Source organism: Humulus lupulus, chromosome X, assembly GCF_963169125.1.
Source record: "Humulus lupulus chromosome X, drHumLupu1.1, whole genome shotgun sequence".
NCBI classification, from domain to species: domain Eukaryota; kingdom Viridiplantae; phylum Streptophyta; class Magnoliopsida; order Rosales; family Cannabaceae; genus Humulus; species Humulus lupulus.
In genome coordinates, this window is record NC_084802.1 from 98286126 (window position 1) to 98308686 (window position 22561).

At 32.9% G+C, this 22561-nt stretch overlaps 2 protein-coding genes across 4 annotated transcripts; one reads left to right on the forward strand and one right to left on the reverse strand.

The window, feature by feature from the left end:
• Nucleotides 1-6044: 6044 nt before the first annotated feature.
• LOC133806087 (protein FAR1-RELATED SEQUENCE 5-like) lies at nucleotides 6045-7472 on the forward strand. The gene has a single exon (XM_062244223.1). It carries the CDS (start codon nucleotides 6045-6047, stop codon nucleotides 7470-7472), a length of 1428 nt encoding a protein of 475 aa, XP_062100207.1.
• A 249-nt stretch (nucleotides 7473-7721) lies between these two features.
• On the reverse strand, nucleotides 7722-21643 carry LOC133806781 (patatin-like protein 2). 3 transcript variants are annotated; one of them, XR_009879082.1, is made up of 4 exons: nucleotides 21404-21636; nucleotides 21111-21292; nucleotides 20847-20989; nucleotides 7722-9054 (listed from the first exon to the last, which is right to left on the reverse strand). XR_009879082.1 is itself a non-coding variant. In XM_062244871.1 (3 exons), the coding sequence occupies exons 1-3, from the start codon at nucleotides 21548-21550 to the stop codon at nucleotides 9051-9053; spliced, it is 333 nt and encodes a 110-aa protein (XP_062100855.1). In that variant the 5' UTR covers nucleotides 21551-21636; the 3' UTR covers nucleotides 7722-9050. The 3 variants fall into 3 exon arrangements, 2 of the variants coding, with proteins under 2 accessions (XP_062100855.1, XP_062100854.1); XM_062244871.1 differs by lacking the exon at nucleotides 20847-20989; XM_062244870.1 differs by lacking the exons at nucleotides 7722-9054; nucleotides 20847-20989 and adding an exon at nucleotides 18433-18634 and having other exon boundaries at nucleotides 21404-21643.
• Between the last annotated feature and the right edge of the window lie 918 nt (nucleotides 21644-22561).

A 22561-nucleotide genomic window follows, 5' to 3' on the forward strand; every position in this document is an offset into this window, starting at 1 on the left:
ATATAAAATAACTAAAGAAGCACATTTAAATAAAAAAAAAAGGAAGTATAGCTTGAAGGCGACAAGGAGAGAGAGAAAGTATGAGAAATTAATAAAAATATAATTTAGAGTATGAACAGTATGTTATAAATGTAGTGTAGTACTGTAGCAAGGTTAAAACATTTATGTGATGGAGCTCTTTTTTTGACCGGTTCTCTATTGGGACTGCTCTAAATCGGTGTTGTATTATAAAGATGATTTGGAGGGGTAGACTACTTGTCAAAATATAAAATGTGATTATTTACAAGTATGAGTGGTCAAGTTTCAATGTATGCATTCCGTGTAATCATAATGAATTCACCTGTGTTGGTAATAATTACAATGAGTTGACATGTGTTTTCATTTATTTTAATTTTCTGGAAAAGCATACCTACTCCAAAACTTTTGTAATCTGCAATGTCACATTTCCTTCCAAAATGAGGTAAGGCCTATAAATGGAGCATTTATTAGCCATTTTCAACTCATATTTTCCAAGAGTCTAGAGAAATCTCTCAAGCAAACGAAGAAGACAATTGTTTTAATATTCAACCAATGGACCATAATTGCACAGAAAATTGTTCAAACCAGCCACACTACCATGCCCTACCCGCCCCTTCCCATAACTGCCCTCTATGTGGAGTATCCCAGCAAGTGGCTAAGCAATATGAGGAAGTTGTCATGGTTAATGATACAGTATCCGTCTTAGCAAGCACAGTCTCAGGCTGCGATTTAGATATGGAGGCCCAATACAAAGATGTTAAGTTAATTGTGAAGAAGCTAGAGAAAAGGCTCTGTGACATGGAGACAAATATCCACACTTTGGTGGAATTATTGTCACAACTATTTAGGGGATGAACTAGACAATCATTCCTTCATTATGTTTAGTTGTTTTTATAATATGTTTTAGACTTTTAAATTGTACATGTTTCAAGCTTTATTTATATTTTCTGAACTTTGTTTTTTTTTTTTTTTTGGTTATTTTTATGTTTTGTTTAGTGGAATTTGAAGATTGTGGGAAAAATAAAAGTTGTTCTACATGAACTTATTTCTTATATAGTTAAAAAGTTACAGTGTTGCAAAAATATTGGAATATATTAAATAACTACCACAATTAATGTTCACTTAACAAATAAGAAAATCGTTCTTTCTAGGAGGGTAGAAAGGTAATAATTTTGTTTATCATATTTTTATAATCCAGTGATGTAGATTGTTGGAACAATGCAAGGGTAATTCACAATTATTTTAAAATATAATTGTGAGTTGGAACTTCAAAATTTCTTCATGCCTTTTGGGTGATCTCACTAATTATACATGTGTAGAAAAATAATCCCATTAAAAAAGTGCACATACAGACAATATAGCACGTATATCTGGTCAACAATGCTACAATGAAAGACATGATATTTTAATATTTTTTCTACCTATTTATAGCAATTATTCCAGCCGAAATGGTTTAGACCATCATTGCCAAAATAATACTTCATAAGTGCTAGTGGGAATTGTGTTGAAGTAGTACCTCTCAAAACTCATAAACTTATTACCTTCATTCAACATGGCCTATAAAACAAAATTGAATGAATTTTGTCAAAAAAATCACTTACCATCTCCCTTGTACGTATGCACAAATCATGGGTCCACTGACAAAGCCATGTTTGCTGCCTCCGTCACAGTCAATGATGAAGCATTTCGTGTTCCCGCAACATTTAACACGAAGAAGGAAGCTATGAATGACGTGGCAAGGATTCCATATGGATTCCTCTCTATTGAGAAAGCCAACTTTCAACCTTCAGGATTTAATGGAGGTACTCACTTTTAAATATATAAAGGGTCAAATATATTTTTTCTTTAAACAATTATTACGTTTTTCATATTATTTACTTCTCAACCCTAATGTTTAAATCCCACTTTATTAAACTAAGGGTCATCATCAAGTTCCCATGGTAGTAGGTCTCCTTACACATCTTTTGAAAAAGACGTGTTGTGGAAAATTATCTTGCAAGAGCGTCTCCAAAAAATGAATTGGAGCTTGCCAAGATATTATACAAAAAAATCTGGCCCGGATCATTGTCCTACATTTATCTCACGTGTGGAGGTAGAAGGTAGAATATTTGAAGGAGTGGAAGAGTGCTCCAAAAAACTGGCTGAGAGGAGTGCCGCCAAGGCAGTGTGCAATGCCTTGACTTGATTTTTTACCATTCCATATATAATTAGTTTTTTAGTACACAAAACTTTATTAATGTTATTCAAACAAGTACAATTTTAAGTTGGTGGTACACCACTTTTAATAGTATGGTTATTATTAACTATATTTCAATATATTTATAATGTTTCTACTATCCAGGTGGGTGACAATCTCTATTGTAACTATTAGATAATTTTTAAAATATTAAATGCTATTTCTAACGGTACTGTAGTAGTTACTATTTACATATTTTGTTTCTTAAGGCCAACTCCAATGGGAGTTGCTATGCCTAAATATTTGTCACAGGTGGTCAAAGGTGGAGATTGAAAGCTGAGGTGGAGAGATTAGTTCAAAAGAAATTTGGCAACGTTGTCTTCATATATATATATATATATATATTTTTTTTTTCTTTTTCTTTTTTTTTATTGGTTAAGTTTTGATGTGACCATTTAAGCAATCTCCGCCCATTGGAGTTGGCCTAATGATATTTACTTCTTAACCTCATTTGTTGGTTATCCGTGTGATCCTACTATTTCCCCTTTTTAGAATGTCTGATAGTTCCATGAAGTAATCATATTAATGGACCTAAAAAAATTAAAATAATATTAAGAGTTTTGTATTGAATTTTTTATTTTTTTTGTGAAAAATTTCCACGTGTACATTGACACTTCTTAAAATACCTAAATGATGATTAAACAAAAAAAAATTTGGGTTGTACCAGACACGATATATGTACTTTTAAGGTGTACCAGTTGTGGGAAAGACACATAAATTGTAACATTCCATAAAAGTATGACTTCTCCCATTTACATTGGTAGTGGCCCATTTATGTCTGTCGCCTACCCTAAAGTTGGGTGACGAGGTGGGGCCAACGACCCAAGACCATTGCGTATGCGTATGGTGGGATCCACTGCCCCAGCACCTTCTCTTTTTCCTCTTCTGACTGCTTCTTGCTCTGCCTCGGGTCTCACTCACAATCACAATCCCAATCCCACTATAGAAAAATAAAATCATGGCCCCACCAAATCGGCTTAGCTCTTTCAAGGGCCAACACCTCCTTCCTTCTCATTGGGCCTTGCAACAGGTTACAAATAAGATTGCATAAACTTCTAAATTATAGTTAAACATTTAAATAATTGTTAATTTCAACCATAATACCATCATAGGAAAAAAATAATTAGTGATTGAATATATAATTAAGCATAAATATTTAATAACTCTTTGGAAATAAATATATCGTTTAATTTATTGAAAATGTGACTAAAAATTATTTTTTATAAATTAGAATATATCAAAATTTTAGCCGTTATAAAATAATTTTTAATTATTAGTAGTGAATAATAAGGACCACAATAGAAAATAATTATTTTTATTAAAACTTGTTATGAATGTATCTAAAAATAAAATGTTAATTTAGATTGTCATGTCAATGAATGAGGACAAAATCTTTTAGTTTGGTGGTTCTTATATTTGGTGGGTCCACAGAATTCAATGTACAATGGACTGTCATGCCACCTAATTTACTATTGAAACTATTGGCAGAATAGTATGTGAACAGTACTTCCCATGCCGTGGCCTTACATTTTTAGGGTCCACTTAATTTAATGTGGCATGACATAGACGCATTTTACTATTGAAAGTATGGGTCAAATAGTATGTGAATAATACTTGGTGACTAATAAAAATCAGACTACACGAAATGAACACCTATATAATGGATGTTTGGTATAGTGCATTTATTGGTTAGAGATTTATGCATAAACCACCAAGAAGACAACTTTTCCCCCTGAAATTAATTATGTCGTCCGGAGAATGTGGTACTCCAAACAGTGCATGCCCGATGCATTGCGGGAGCCCGGGAGCGTCAAGAATGAAGGCTTCATCAATCTCGACTAAATACAAACGTGTTTCTGTTAAGTGTGTTAATTGTTCTAATTGCACTACTCTTAAGGATAAGTTGTATGAAGAGAGGAGGCTGAGGAATAAGGCCTATAGACTTTCTAAGGAAGCAAGAGACCTCCTGCTTGATTTGTCAGATTTGATCTACAAATTAACAAAGACAACCAATCTTGCAAATGAGCACATGAAAGGTATTGAAACGGTGGTCGATAATATGAACAATCAATTGAGTATGGCCGCATGTTTGAACTTGGACAATGTTGATTGATCAGACAACTATTACCAGACAATGAAGCCCACATCAACCCATTTTCACTATGTTAAGTATTTTTAATTTGTATTTGCTGGAGTCTTAACTCAGATAACCTTACTTGGTCTCTTAGGTTATTTAGTGTTTCAATATGTTGTGGTTGAATTAAAAATACCATGTAGTATGGATATTAAATGATTGTGTGTACTTGTACGAAAATGTCATTATGACAAACTTTGTGGTGATGTGGTTAGTTTCTAGATTTTAGTAAATGTTGACTATTTTACATTATAAAATATGTTGAATGGATTTATTGTTTTAACTATTGTAAGTCACAAGAAACCACTAGTCGACAACACAAAGTTTACAAATTAAATCAAGTTACAACCAAAATTAGAGGATAAACATACATGGCAAAATAAGGGTCAATTGTTTAATAAAATATTTTCATTAAAAACATATATTTCAGGTGGCCCAAAACATCAACTGGGCCTCGTTAAAAAAGGTGTACACTTTATTCAACATTAAATGTCCCAATAAATATGTCTACCTAATATCTTGCTTGGATAAAAACCTGTATCCCCCAACTTTAAAATTTAACCAACAGCACATTTTGTGTTCACAATTGAATAGAATATAACAAAATCTGGAGGATATGCCAAGTTCACCTTCAAAAGTTTCAGTGCACGAATCTCCTTGAACAAGGTGAGCATAATCTTTATTTTATTCTCCATGACCATTACTAAATTTATGTTGACACTATTTTAATTTGAGTATGTCTCCTATTTTATGTGGGAACCAAATAGGGGCTATAATTAAAGTAATAGAAACTGACCATATTTTTAAACAGCAATTTCATGACTCAAAGTTTGTACACATGCACATACGTAACTTTCAAGGTTGTCATAAACAATCACTTAGTTTAGATGTCAAATTTTAATTTAGTTAAAAAAATCATTTTATTATCAATTTAAATTCTTTTTTATTTTCAAAGGAAACTTGTCTTAAGTCTATTAATGCCCACATTCCCTCATCATTAGAAATTCTTCCAATATATTGACTAGCTCATTTTACTGGGCCTATTGTTTAATCTCCTCAATATCAATAGAAGGCCCAAATAAATCTTACACTTGAAAATGCATTGGCCTTTATTATTTACGTTCACATTTCCTTTAATTTGGGTATGTCTTCCATTTTCTATGGGAACCAAATAAGGAAAAATTATAATAATAGGAATTTTCTTCTATTTTGAAAATCCAGTTTCACATTTGTGCCATGTTTTTACACACCTTTGCAATATCAAGCTTTTCACCAATATCGACTGAGTTTACAGGTCAAATTGTATGTATAATGGGCTATGTAAAACATACAATAACTCTATTCATAATATATTGCCTAAAACTTGGATTTTATTTCCCAGATTTAACTTAAATATGGAAGAGGTAGGAAGTTTGCAAGAAACATCAAATTGGGAAAATATACTACAATCTTTGGGGATTGAGAAACTCGCAAATGATATTGAGACGGAGGATGTCCAGGGAAAGGTCTTGGAGTCCCTTGAAGAGTGGGAGGATTTTTATTACACATACTCTTTGTGGGTAGGCTTCAGTGTCCGCAAAGTAGATGTACGGAAAAAAAAATGGGAACATCACCATGAGAAAATGGGTATGTTCAAAAGAAGATTTCCATAAACACATGGAAATTGACAAGGCCGGTGGGAGCAAACGAAAAACATCTATTACTAGGACTGGTTGCCAAGCTAGTTTTCGAGTCGTAATGATGGGCGATGAGGGTCCGTGGATTTGCAAGGAATTCCAACCTCTGCACAACCATGACAAGGCAGCATTAGATGAGTTGCGATTTCTGAGATCAAACCGTTCCGTGTCAGAAACCCTAGTTGCTCAAGTGAGGTCATTGAACCAAGTTGGGATAAGAACTTCACACATCATCTCCCACTTGGCAATGCAGTCTGGTGGGTACGAAAGGATGCCTTGCAAGCTACGAGATGTTTACAACAAGGTCGCCCATGTCAAAAGAAATGAGAAAAGATGTACAGATTCAGATGGTGCTTTGGGATATTTGGATTGTCTGTCAAAGAGGGATCCAAATTTCTTCATTCAATATCAATGTGACGTGGACAACAGATTGGGGAAACTATTCTGGGCGGACGGATATTCTCGACGGGATTTCGTCGCATTCAGTGAGGTTATTGGATTTGACACAACATATATGACAAACAAATATAATAAACCCCTGACAATTATTTTGGGCGTCAATCATCATTTCAAGACCTGCATATTTGGAATGGCACTGCTTAACTCCGAGGATGAGCAAACTTACTTTTGGTTGCTTGACAAATTTATTGAATGCCACAATCATGTAACACCAAAGGTTGTGGTGACAGATGGAGATGGAGCTATCAAAAATGTTGTCTTGAAGTACTTCCCAAATGCAACTCATCGGTTGTGTGCGTGGCACCTGTGTACCAACGCTTTAAAAATTTCAAAAGACCCCCAATTATTACAAGGATTTCAAGATGTCATGTACAACTATTACACAATAGAGGAATTCATGCAAAAATGGGGGGAATTAATACACAATTTTGACCTCCATTCTAGCCAATGGTGCACCAACACTTATCACAGTCGCCGTTCATGGGCAGAGACATACCTAAGAGGGAAATTTTTCGCCGGAATGCGGACCAACCAAAGATGTGAGTCCATGAATTCAAGTATTAACAAATTCCTACATGCAAGTTATAGTCTCCGTGAATTCGTTACCTCGATTGACGTTGCTATGAAAAAGTTGAGGCACGTCGAGAGAGAAGATGATTACAATAGTCGACACAGTAGTCCTCCAATACCAGGTCCCAAAAATGCTCTTAAGACGTACCATGAGCAGTGTGCCAAATTGTACACTAGAAATATGTACTATAAAGTGGCTGATCAAATCAAAGCGGAACATGTGTTCTTTGTCAACAATTGTGAAGACAACGGTGAATCATTCTCCTACAGTTTGTCAAAGTTCCAACACGAGGATATCCGTGTAGACATTTTGGGCTGTAATGAAATACCGTCATATGAAGATAATACCACAGTCTCTCCTGCTGAAACGGTGGAGTAAGAATGCAAAAGCAGACCTCCCCCTCGAACTAAAGCAACACTCCACAGAAAAGCAACAGTTATTTGAAATGGCTAGGCAGGCATCCCTCGCTTTGGATACAAACTTGTTGAGCTATTACGCTTCCAAGTCTGAGCAATCTTACACCAAAGTGAAACAAGAAGTGGCAACACTAACTGCAATGTTCAAGGATGCAGTTCCATTGGAATCAAACACCGGTGACAATGACTCGGAACGATATCAAACCTATCAAGAAAATGAAAACATTACCAGGGACCCAACACCTTGTAGAACTAAAGGATCCGCCTATGCAAGAAACAATAGGGACAATGTTACGATAGATATGTCAGATGGAGCCGTTAAAACTAAAAGGAAGTGTTCGAACTGTTATTCTGCAGACCACAATCGAAGAACATGCCCTCAGCTGGTCGGTCTACCGCTTCCTCACAGTCAACAACCCTCACCAAGTAAGAGAGCTTGGCATTCGGCTAAATTCGACGAATCTAGATGACCATCGAACTTTATGACAGAATGATAGTGCAAATTGATTAAGTGTCTATTTTCGTAGGCTTTCTGTCCTACTTAACAATTAAAGTGTTTTGTAATGGTTTAGGTGGCTGAATTAGTATAACAATTGCATTAATGTAAGTGAATTCAAATTGTAGCTAAATAGTATATTTGTTTCAATGGTAAAAAATTATTGATTATGGCAGTTCAATCATATTTGTAATGTTTTAGAAACGTAGATTAATGATAATCAAATGACCAATCCTAAATATACGTTCCTTTTTTAGTGACGCTTCACTCTAATTGATAAAATTAGATAACAAATTGACTGTAATCGTTTCTTTTCTTTCTCTTCATTATATACCATGCGTATCATTATTATTGAAATTTCATTAATTGTACATTAAAGAGTAAATTAGTAAAAATATTCATCTTCACAATTAAAATGAAGGATTACAAAATATGACATAATTACACTTACTTAATCATATCGTGTAGATTCGAGCCTACTATCTATACTTACGAGATTTTAATAGTAAGTAACTTTGTTAGCTTTTTTAATTGATTGCTTAAAGTATATATGCTTCTCACCAAATAGGCATAAAACCATGTTTAAAGCATAATATTAATATGAATTAGGTAATTAATTAGGATAAAAAAACAAAAAAAAATTCATCGTTAATGCAACTCACCAAACTTGTTTATTACTATTACAAATTTACCAATATTATTCTATTAAGTAAACTAATAATATTGTTATCTTTATCGTTAATTAGGATAAAAAAAAAGTGTTAATTAGTTTTGATTTTAGCAGTCCTCATTGTTTTACTAACTTTTCACTACAATATTCAATACTACGTCTTCTGATATATTAATTGATCACTACTTTGTCTGCTGGTAACATAACAAAAGGAGAAGATATATTAAATAAAACATCATCATTACAAAAATTTATCTTACGTGCCCCATTCATAACTTTGGGCCTAATAAAAAAAAAATCTCAATTTTAAAGTTTATTTCACTGTAAAAGACCCTTTTCGTTTGGGCCGTGCTCATGGACTCGGACTGGCCCATCTACCTGTGTTAAACAGTATGTGTTGCGAAATCATAAACAATGTGCAAAATAGTAAGAACAATGTACTAAATGTACAGTCAATGTAAAAAAACAACAAATATGTTATGAAGCTACAAATTACCAAAAGACCAAAAGTTCAAGAAGTACAATTACCAGAAAACCACCCCCAACGTGTAACTATTCACATAAAATAATATAAAACCGGTTATCTCCGGTGGCTTGTACAGTTGCATTAACTGTTCGATGGGACAAACTACACTATTTAGCCTCACTTTTTATCAGAAATTGTGTTACAATGTCAGTCGAATAGTAGTACAAATTGGGGCCCCCTTTGACTATTTTATGACTGAACCGTTCTGTGAACGGAATATAATCCAAGGCCCCGTGCATATATATATATATAGTATAGATATATATAGGTTTAATAAAACTTTATACACGCTTTAGTTACTTAGGTATAGCGTGTAGACTCATCCATCGATATTATCATCGAATTTAAAAAATTAATAAAAAAAACATAATATCACCAACATTCGATAATTAAAATGATTTATTTTGCGTTGAAGACTGCTCTAACTTTATATATAATTATACACTATATATAATTATGTTATATATATATATAATACACTCTACAATATATGTACACTGTATTAATTAGAATTATTCAATTATATCATACAATATAGAGAATATATAACGCCATGTATATGCAATATGCAGGATCGTATTATAACAGATTCGTTTGTGTAGATTTCAGATTGCAGATTTCAATTAATATATATTCATGCGATATTGTTTGTCCATAAATATTAAACGAATGGTGATTATTCATAGCTAGCCTATATTACCTAGGTAACTCTTGTATTACCTCACGTAACTGCTTTGTTAGACATGTTAATAGAGTAGAATACTATATAGGAAAATTAATATTTTTACCCCTCTAGGTTTAATGAACAACTCAAGGTTTTCAAAAGGTAAAAGCCAACCCTTAATTATAGCAAAAATAGTCCTAGCTACTTGTTTTTTTTTTAAATAAATTTAAAATATATTAATATTATTAGAGAAATTTGTGGTAAAAATCATTAAGTAGTTCAAAAAATTGCACTTAAATCACTAAGTAGTTTTTTTTGTGGCAAAAGTCAGGAAGTTGTCTGAAAGAATGCACTTAAGTCATTAAGTAATTTTTTTGGCGACCAAATTCAGTAAGTAGTCTAAAATGTCACACGTAAGTCACAAAGTAGTTGTTTTTGTTGCAAAAGTCACATTTTACACAAATTTTATCTTAATTTTAATTAATCATAAAATGTCTAAATATATATATATTCATAACATCAATATAATAAATTAAATCTCTTTTAAAAATAAAAAACTATTTAAAAATTTCTAATATAAAAATATTATTCACTATTAGTTAAATTAAAATTTTAAAATAATACAACTTAAATTGAATTAAAACTTAGTTTATTTAAAATTAAATAATTTTTCATGTTATAACTTTTGATTTTTTTTTAATTCGTAAAATAAATTTCAAATAATTTTTCAATGTTAGAATTATATATTTTTATGTTTTTATTAATTAATTAAAATTGAGATAAAGTTAGTATAAAATATGATTTTTGCAACTGAAAAACTACTAAGTAACTTAAGTGTAATATTTCAAATTACTTACTAACTTTTGCCACAAAAAAAATATATAATAGTTTAAGTGCAACTTTTCAGCCCACTTATTGATTATTGTCGCCAAAAAAACTACTTAGTAACTTAAGTACAACTTTTCAGACTAGTTAATGATTTTCGCTGTAAATTTCCCATAATAATATTTTTTATAAATAATTTATAAAGTTGATTAGCAAACCTAAAATTTAAAATAAATTAAATCAAAAATTAAAATAAATAAGAATATATTTGTAAAATTTTTAGGTACTAATATATTTAGAATATTTTGTAAGTAGTTTATAAATCGATTACTACGACCTAAAATTATTGTTTTAGTTATGAATTTTATTTATTTTTAATTTTAGTTTTTATTGATAAATTTGATAAATTATTAATAAAAATTTAATATATTAATATATCTTAGGTGAAAGCATTTTCTGTTTTTTTTTTTTAAAAAAAAATTGACAAAAAGGATGCCATGAGGCAATTTTTGTTATTTGAAAATAACATGTATTTCGACTTTTTCAAAAATCCAGAATTAAACTTACTAAAAGATTTAAAACCGATAAATCAAAATGGTAATTTCCCAATATAATAGTATGGTACTAGCTAATAGACACTACAAGAATAAAGGCTATTAGCGGCGGACTAAGTCCGCCTGTATTGTTCAGTATATTAGCGGCGGACTTGGGGTCCGCCACTAATAATAAGTGAGTATTTAAAAAAATATATTAGCGGCGGACTTTACCACTATTAGCGGCGGAGCCTCCGCCACTAATATAATAAATTAAAAGCCCAGGAAAAGTTTTTAAGTTTTATTAGCGGCGAGCAATTACCTGTATTAGAGGCGGACAACCTGCCGCTAATAGTATTAGCGGCGGGTAATCTCTTTTATTAGCGGCGGACTACCCGCCGCTAATAAAATTATTAGCCGCGGATCATATTAATAGCCGCGGGCCCCGCCGCTAATACATTTACAGTTTATAATTTTCACAACCCAATTTCATTCTTCTCTTCTATTCTCTCAGGCAAGAAAAACCCTTCCTCTCTCGCATAACACATCACCACACCGACTCACTTGAGCCACACCTCTCTGCCTTTCAAGTTTCAAGGTCTTCTTTCTCAATGACGCCAGCCAAATCGTTCGTCGATCGGTTCTCTGCGCCAGCCACACCGACTCCACTTGAGCCACCCAGCCAGTCACCTGCGCAACCCACCCGCGGCTGACTCCACATTTTTGTTTGGTATATTGATTTGTAATTTTTGTTCTGAATCTTTTTCTTGTGCCAAAATTGGTTGTAATAACATTTGGTGATACTATCTTCCACCTCTTCAATATATAAATATCTTCTTTTTATTTTTGACAAATTCAATATATAAATAATTAACACAATAATAATATCTCATTTTTAGATATTATTATTGTTTGTTTGGATTTTTGGTTCATGTTTTGGATTTTTCCTAGTGCGAGAATGGATAGATAGTTTAGTCTCTTTAATTATCATATGTTTAGCTTGAATGCCACCAATTTTATTGAATGTTGTTGTCATTTGTTTGTGTTTTAATCAGAGAACTCTGTTGTTCGTTTGTTTGTACTCGAGTTGGATTGTGCTATTTTTTTTTGAATGAAATCTTAAATTTTTATTTTTAAATAAATAAAAATATTAATAGTCAAAAATAAAATAATTTGTCATCTTAATAGATGGGAAGATGGAATAGGCAGAGACACCAAATTTAGAGATATGTGATTTTTATTAGTGCATTTTGAACTCTTTTGTAATAAGAGATATGTGCTTTTATTTTATATCATTTGGTGGAGGGAAAAAGGAGGTGAGATGACCCTACTCTCCATTTTATATTAAAATAAGAGATGTTAAATAAATAGTATATCTATCACCAAAATTCTCAGATTTCAAAATTTGACTGTTTTTGTACAACCAACATGTACTTCTTCTCGTATTTAATCCATGTCCTACTCCAACATGTTCCTTTCTTTACAATTTAGAGTAATAGTTGTCATTCCTATAATGTTTTTATACTTCTCTCAGGCAACGAAAACTAGTGACCCACGCTGATTGGCCACCTCTGCCACTGACCCACGCCTCTCAGGTGTAAGTTTTAGTCTTTGAATTATCCATTGTTCCATTTTTTTTTCTACTGTTTATGTTTATGCTTCAAGAATGATATGGTTTGCTTTGTGGAGCAAAATTTTCCAGTTTTATACACACAAATGTGTTGGTTCGTTCCTTTAGAGAATCGAGCATTTAGTTAATATTGTTCAGATTTATTGATATAACAATTGGCTAAAATTTTCTAATTATGCTCTCTGCTTTAATCATCTTCAATGGTGAATAATGGTGTATTTTATACTTATTTACAATGTAATGCCTAACCAACACATTGCATTTTTTTATACTTAGTTTTATATTATTTTGGTTTGAATTTTTTTTCGTGTATCTTTTGGTCTTAATTTTTTTCTTTATCAGGACAGCGACATGCCCACGACCCCGACACACACATGACCTTGGCACACCCTCGACAGGTTTGGACATATTTTTTGTATTTAATATTTTCTTTATCTGGACATGTTTTTCTAAATAATTTATTTTGTATTTGTTTAGTGCACAATATTTGAGTTTTGAGTCCTTTAATTAGTATCCTTGGTTTCCTTAGTAAGAGAGATGAAAATCAAAATATATAGGAATATATAAATAATTATAGGACTGTTTTGGTTAATTTATTTTCTCTGTCCCGGTATGCTTGTGATTGATGGTTGTTGACTACAACCATCAATTACAGGGATATGGGTACAGAAATGATAAGTCTAAAATATTATTAATAAAATAATGAATGATAAAGATTAATAAAATTTATCTAATTATTTAAAAAAATAAATTAGTCTTAAAGTCAAATAATAATTAATTTGTAAAATTATTATTATTATTACAAATTAAAAAATTATGAATAAATAATAATTTATTTTTAATTATTTTTTATTAATTTAATTAATTAAATAATAAAAGTTTGATATAATATTATCTAATTAAATAATTTAATTTAATTTGTTTATTGAATAACATTATCTAATATTAAATATTTATAAATTACATGAATATAGAAATTGATAATTACATTTAATAAAAGTTTAAAAAATTAAGAATAAATAATTATATAAATAATAATTTATTTTTTAATTAATTTTTAATAATTTAATTAATTAAATAATAAAAGTTTGCTATAATATTATCTAATTAAATAATTTAATTTAATTTGTTTATTGAATAACATTGTTTAATATAAATTACATGAATATGAAAATTGATAATTATATTTAATAAAATTTTAAAAAATTATGAATATATAATAAATTAGTTTAGGAAAAAAATTAATTTGTTTATAAATAACATTATCTAATAAAACATCATAAAATAGCATAAGATATTATAATATTGCATAAGATTTCAAAAATGATAACAAATCTCCTTTGTTATCCATTCCTATTCACATTACTAAAACTCACACTCTTATAACACTTTAGATGGCGATTGACAAGACTTGGACAACATTGAGAAATCGTGGTTGTCAAGAATATGGGAATGATCTGCAAGCTTTTTTGAGGATGGCGTCGGAACATAAAGATTATGATGGAAGAATTAGGTGCCCGTGTGTGAGATGCAATAATAATAGATTTGAATCTTTAGATGTAGTTTGGGCACACGTATTCGATAGGAGTTTTCATCAAGCTTGTGATAAGTGGATTTTTCATGGTGAGGTGGAAGAAATTGTCTCTGATGAGGTGGTTGATGAGAATGAAGACGATGAGATGATTAATGTTGTGGAAGACTTCCTTTTACCGACAACTGAGGAAGTAGAAAGGGATCCTGATGGGAGTCAGTATTATGACGAGTTATTTGAGGAGATTGAAGCGGAGTTGTATCCTGGATGTGATTGGATTTCATCCCTGAACTTTTTAGCAAAGTTATTGTATCTAAAAGTTAGAGGGAAGATGCCTAACAACATATTTGATGAATTGCTGAAGTTGTTAAAGCTTGCATTTCCTAAGGAAAACAAAATCCCCGGATCATACTACGAGGCGAAAAAGAGATTGAAAAAATTAGGGTTGGGATACGAGTCCATTCATGTGTGTCAGTATGATTGTTGCTTATTTTACAATGAGCATGCATCTAAAGAGACATGTCCAGTATGCGAAAGTAGTAGATGGATTACTTCCGAAATGACGAAAGGAAAAAAAGTGCCACACAAGGTGATGCGTTACTTTCCGTTGATCCCTCGGTTGAAAATATTATACAGTTCAAGGATTACAGCGAAACACATGATATGGCATCACGCCGGGAAATCAAAAGATGAATGGGTGATGCGACACCCGGTGGACGGCTCTGCGTGGAAGGACTTTGATGCCAAGCATCCTGATTTTTCAAGGGATCCCAGAAATGTTCGTCTGGGCTTAGCTGCTGATGGATTTAATCCATTTGGTAACATGAACCTTGCATACAACATGCGGCCTGTGGTGTTGGCAAACTATAATCTGCCACCTTGGTTGTGCATGAAAGACAATTATTTCATGTTGACCCTCCTTATTCTTGGGCCAAAATCACCCGGTAAGGACATTGATGTATTTATGAGATCATTGGTGGATGAGTTGAAGGATCTGTGGGTTAACGGAGTTGATATAAGAGATAGTACGACCAACAGGATGTTCAAGATGCGGGCAGCTATTTTGTGGACAGTGAACGATTTTCCAGCTCGCAGTAGTTTGTCTGGATGGAGTGGTCAGGGATACAAAGCATGTCCTACGTGTAATGAGGACACAACTTCCATCCGAGTGATCGGTAAGACATCTTACATTGGTCACAGAAGATTCTAGCCAAGTACTCATTAAATGAGAAGAGACAAAGAGTTCGATGGAGAAGTTGAGAGAAGCCTCCGAGACGGTTTACTTGTGAGGATATACTAGAACAAGTTAATGCTCTTGCAGCGCAAGTTCCAGGAAAACATGTCTAGTTTGGGGGTGTGAAACGTAAAAGAGGAGTAGATGAAGGTAATTGGAGGAAAAAAAGTATTTTTTACGAGCTTGAGTATTGGTCTACAAACAAATTAAAACACAATATAGATGTCATGCATGTTGAGAAGAATGTGTGTGATAGTCTCCTTGGCACCATCTTAGACAATGATAAATCTAAGGACACCACTAATGCCAGACATGATTTGAAAAAGATGGGTGTGAGAGAATCATTGTGGATTTATGAAGATGAGAATGGGAAGCTGATGAAGTCGCACGCTCCTTATGTGTTAACTCCGGCGCAGAGGCAACAGTTTTGTCAGTTTATAAAAGGAGTTAGATTTCCAGATGGCTTTTGTTCAAATTTGAAGAAGAAAGTGTCCGAGAATGATACAAATATTCTTGGGTTGAAGTCACACGATTGTCATGTGATAATGCAACGATTACTTTCTCTCGGTGTGCGCAAGTTTCTTCCAAAATCTATATCGACCACTATTGCAGAATTGTGCAATTTCTTCAGGCAAATATGTTCGAGGACTTTAAATGTTAAAGATATGAAGGAAGAACAAAATGATCTTATTCAGATATTGTGCAAGACGGAGTTGATTTTTGCTCCAGCTTTTTTTGACATAAAGATTCATTTGGTATTACATTTTCCAGAAGAAGCTATATTGGGTGGCCCGGTATTTATGAGGTGGATGTATCCTTTTGAAAGGTACATGAAAAAATTAAATAATTATGTGGGAAATAAAGCTCGCCCTGAAGGGTCGATCGCCGAAGGCTATGTTGCAGATGAGGCTTTGACCTTTTGTTCAATGTATTTCAAAGACATTGAAACAAGATTTAACCGTCTTGATCGAAATGAAGATGCAACTTATATCCCACGAAATCTTACAATTTTCCAATCTCAATGTCGTCGACTCACAAAGGGAACTTTGAAGCCTCTCAATCATAACACTCGTGAAATAGTTGAGTGGTTCATACTTGAGAATTCTCCTGAAATTGAGCCTTATTTAGAGTAAGTTTATTCTCTTATAAATTAGAACATGTGTGGTTATTATCAGTTTTTTGTTATCAAGAATCGTAACACTATTCTAATTAACAGCGAACACCTACAAGAGATTAAACAAAAATGCCTAGATGGTGATCATGATCGTTTGCATAGGAAAAAATTTCGTTTGTGGTTTCATAAAAAGGTAGCTTTGAACTTTGAACAGTCATTTTATTAATGATATATTTTGTGAATCTAATATCATTTTATGTATTTAGATATATGGCTTGCATAAGCTTGGGTATTTGGAAAATGGTGATGAACTGTTAGCTTTAGCATCTGGGTCAGATCATTTGTCAACATTTTACAAAGGTTGTATAGTCAATGGTGTTCGATTTATTGCACACGACTGAGACAAAAAGCGCACCACACAGAAAAGTGGAGTGTCTGTTGCCAGAACAGAAGATTTTAATTATTACGGCACGCTTGAAGAAGTAGTGACACTTTCTTTCACTGGTGCATATTCAGTGGCATTATTTTGGTGCAAATGGTTTAATACAAATCCAAGAGTGAAGAAAACAATCATTGAAAATAATATCACCAGTATAAACGTCAATGGTGAATGGTACAAGGATGAGCCGTACATACTTGCTACTCAAGCTAAGCAAGTTTTCTATCTCGATGATTTACTTAGAGGTCGTGATTGGAAAGTTGTAGGAGATGTGAATCATCGACAAATTTGGGACATTAAGGACAATTCTGATGAGGTTAATGATGTTATTGATGTTGTACATGAAACAAGTTCATCAAATTTTGTGTTGACTGTGGACCTCGGAGAGTTGATTATGCAATCTGATCAACCTGCTGCATATGTTGGAGCTGATGAAGAGGGTGACGACGAAGCTGATATATCAGAACATGAGGAAGTCGCAGATGCAGAGGATGAATTGTTAGTTGAGCTTTGTGAAGATGAAAATGTGTCTCCGATTACTGATTGAAATGATAGTGATTACTCTGTTTAGTTTTTTCTATTTGTGTGACAGAACTATATATTTAAATATAATAAAGTTTTTTTTTGTAATTATTATTATTATGAATTCAATGTGATATACTTCTATTTTAATGCTAATTACTAACTAATAAATTTTAAACTGAAGTATAATGTCAGCTGATATAGCTACTTATCACGGCAGAGATGGTGGGGGTCAAGACCCACCAGATCCTTCTTGGGTACCATCATCTTGCGAGTCAGGTTAAATATTGCATATCAAAATTATTTTTAGAAATTATATTGTTAGATAAATATAACATCAATACTAATACTGATTATTGTTAATAAATTTTAAAGCCCCACTGACGAGAAGAAAAGGTCGTGGCCTTGCTAGTAATAATGTTCTTGAAGAACAAAGGAAAAAAGCCAGGAAACCATTGGATCTAGAGCTTGATCTTGTGACCAACAAAGTGGTTGGGCAGGAGGATCAAGCTTTTATTCGCATGTTGGGCACTCTAGTTACCATTTTGTGTCCGGGACATTATTTGGATTTTGCTGATGTACCTCAACAGTTTAAGGATCAAGTGCTTGATCGTATGAGGGTAAAAAAATTACAAATCTTGTACTTTTCATTATTTATTTCCATTATTTACAAAGTTATCTAAATTTTTTTTCTTAATGCAGTATTACTATAATATAGACGACCATCCACAATGTGAGTCAGTTCTGGCAACTGTCAACAATGAGATGGGCGAAAGATATCGCGAGAGAAAGAACAATAGACATAGACACTTTAAAAGTCATTATGCTGGACCAGAAGATTTGGAGAATGTCCTCTCTAAGCCACCTGACCATTGCACTAAGAAGGCTTGGCAGAATATTTGTGAAATGTTTTTGAGCGAAAGATTTTTGGCTCGTTCCGCTAAAAATCAAGCAAACAGAAAACAAATTAAGTATGTAACAACACAAGGCACAAAGTTGTTGGCAGCTAAGCGTCACCAATATGTAAGTGAAGATGTTAATTTAATTTTATAAAATAACACATTCTGAAACATTTTGTTTACATTTGAATAGGAGAACCCAGATGCGCATCTTGATACTTGGAGGGATGCTCATATGAGAAAATCGACAAAATATTTTGTCAATGAGGCAGCTCAACAAGATTATGTAAGTGAATAGTATTGTTTTCTTGTTTCTAATGTTTCTAATTTTTGTTCATAATGTTATCTTTATACAGGAAAAATTGGCGGTAGAGGTTCAGAGGTCACAGCTTGAGAGGCAAAGTCAACAGCAGAGTGAGGCATCTCTAAATGTATCTGGCGTTGATTCGTTCCCGGTCGATCAATACGAGATACTAAGTAAAGTACTCGGGGAGAGATCTGACTACCAAAGAGGAGTGGGTTATAGGGCGAAAGGGAAGGCAAGAAAGACATCCTCTAGCTCTACAGATCAAAGTCAGTCCCAAGCAAATACTGTTGCTACGCCTAATGAAGATACGACTACTATGGCTCTGATGATGAAGGCAATTCGTGAGACGCTTCAGTCTGTGGTACCTGAGCAACCCAATAAACTGTATGACCCAAGGTTTGACAGTTTTCTGCAAAGGTATTTGCCACCACAATTCGAAGGTGGTTTCTCTTCTCAGAGTAACACTGCCAATCCTGACCTTCATACACCGCCACAGCAGCAATACCAACCTCCTTCACAATATCTGCCACAGCAGCAGTACCGGCCTCACCCACCGTATCCGCCACATGTGTCGTCGCAACAACCTCCTCAGTATCAAAACCAATACATTTTTGGACGCTCTTCCCAGTCTCCTCCACTATATTTTAGCTTTACCGATTTTCAAGGAGGATTGATTCAGCCTCCGCTACCTAATGTTAGATATGGGGAGGTTGGAGGTTCGTCGCAGCAACCATATGTGAGATATGGTGAGTTTGGGGGCGGGTCGCAGCCACAACCTCGAGATTAGTTTGGGGACCTCACGCTCGGACGATCATCACAGCCACCTTATATTCCTTCACCGCCACAGCCACAGCCACAACCGTCACACTCACAGCCACTGCCGTCGTCCTCACAGCCACACCAAAATGTTGAAGATGAGGACAATTTCAATATTAATCTTAATGATTTTATTTAGTTACTAGTTTATGTATTTGGACTGAATTGATACTGTATTTATTTTTAATGACAATAGCGATATTAGCTAGGTTGATAAATATTAAAACTATTCACATTAATTTTAATGTTAGTTATGTTTAAATTAATTAAATGCTTATTTTGTTAAATTATATTATGAATTATTTTTAAAAATAATTAAATTTAATAAATATTAATTTATTTCAAATAAATTTTAAAATATATTATAAAAATAATATTAGCTGCGGACCCCGCGGTTAATAATACTGAATCTGACATATGTATTAGCGGCGAGCTCCGCCGCTAATAATATGATATTAGCGGCGGGTGTGTCAGTCCGTCGCTAATATTAATTATTAGCGACAAATAATTTGGTGCGGGGAATTAGCGGCGGATTCCCGCCACTAATAAGCATTAGCGGCGGATGTCCCCCTTATTAGCAGCGGAGTCCCCCACTGCTAATGTGTAAAATTCTTGTACTGAGAGTACAACTTTTAATTAATAAGATAGGATAGTATAGTAATCATACTATGCCTTATATGTTTCCATCTCTTCATTAATAATTTTGTTTAATAAAATTGTTCAAAACCTAAGAGATTTTATTGCAAAAAAATAAAATAAAAAAAGAGTAGGTTTTATAACAGCTTATCTCAATTAAGTTTATTAATTCCTTGTAAGTTCCTTATTAAATAACAGTCCTGGTCAATAAAATGTATAGTTGTGTTGAACCTTTTTTTTTTTCCACTCTCCACACATCTTCTGATTGATTGTTTTTTTTTAATTATCACATAAATATCCTCAAATTAAAAAAATGTATTCTCTAAAAACACTTGTTGTACGACACCCTAATTGTGTATGAAAAGAAAATTTGAACAAATTTTTTATGCACTTAAGATAATTAAACTGTGGTAAAGTAAAATTTAAAAGGGTGGGGCAAGAGACAGAAAATATCAGGCAAAGATATAAATGATAAAGAAGAAAAATAAAGAGACCTCGTAGGATGAGAAAATTGTCGGCTGGAGCCACTTAATATCGAACGTGGGAATGACAATATTGGTAAGGGTATCATGCAAGCGAGTTTCCCCAAGCTTCTCTCTCACAAGTTTATGAAGATATTTTCCGTCGTACTTGGGTCCTGCTAAATTTGCTAATAAAGTTCTCGTCGACTTGAACAGTATATATATATACACACACATATATTCAACGATTACGTTATGAGTATATATATATATATAAACTAAATATTATGCATTTACCCTTTTTGGGGGAAGATTTTTGGGGAGTGTTCTATATAGAAGGATTTGATATCTCTGGCAGCAAAGCAGGGACGCCCATTCACATTCGGAGCAGCCAACATAGCTGTTATCAGACCACCAGTACTTGTTCCCGCGATCACGTCAAAATAATCCGCAAGTCTCGCCTGATAACCATCCAACTCCTATATATATATATATATAAACATGATCATTATTCGTATGAAAGTAAGCTCTCATACCATTTATATATATATATCTAGTACATATATATAGATATATACATGAAAACAAACCTGAAGTTGTGATTCTAGGAAAGCAAGAATAGTAGCAGGGATGATGCCCCTAACTCCTCCGCCGTCGATGCTGAGAACGGTGATCAAGTCGCCATAATTTGGGGGCGCCATGGCACAGGTATTTGACAACGAAGTTATTTCCTCCATATTTTCAGCTTTTAATTAAGTCTTGCAAACTAAACTAGCTAGATAGGATATATATAAACAAATCTACAAATATAAATATGGAGCAAATCCTTACCGGTATATATATATATATATATATATATATTTATACACTAGATACGTAAAGTGGAATGCACGATTGTTTCATTCTATTTATAAAATTTATTAATTATTTTTACTATCATATAAATTTTAAATAATATGTAATTTTATGTATAAAAGAATAATAATTATGTTAAAAAAATTAAACAAAAACATTATTTATGATTTTTAAAAATATATAATATAATAATTTTTTTTAAATATAAATGATATTTTTTTTATAAAAATTAAGATTATATATTATATATTATTGTTATAATGATATTTTATAATATTTAAATTTATATTAATATAAGTATTAAATATGTTGTTTACCCTAAAAACGCTACCAATGACGTGAATGATTTTTCCTACGTAGTTGACACGTGGCAGAAGTGTTGCTCAACTATTGACCAGAAGCACATCGCTTCGCCATGGGTTAATTTTTAGATACGACTAGGCTGGTCGTATAACCTGATTTATTTCCTTCTTAAACTGTAATCTAATAATAATTGTGTGGAATATTTCTTCATTATTATCTTGGTACACGATTATTAAGGAAAGATATGGCCCATTGGCACATGTAACCCTCTTTAAACCTATAAATATACATAAAATAGCTCAAGGAATGGACATTTTGATTCCTTAATTTTTTTGCTAAGATAGAGAAAAAGAGAGAGCTATAGTGCAATTATCCATTGTTTTATTGTATTTCTTCCAAGGTTTGTGAAACTCAAGAACCCTAGTTCTTTGATTACTGCTTTGAGATTCAATCTTAATAATAGCACTAAGTGGACGTAGGTCATTACCATCTTTTGGGGCCGAACCACTATAAATCCTTGGTGTTTTCTTCTCTTCCATTAGATCATCTTTCTTACTTGCCGTTTTATCCTTTGTCGTATATTTGACTCT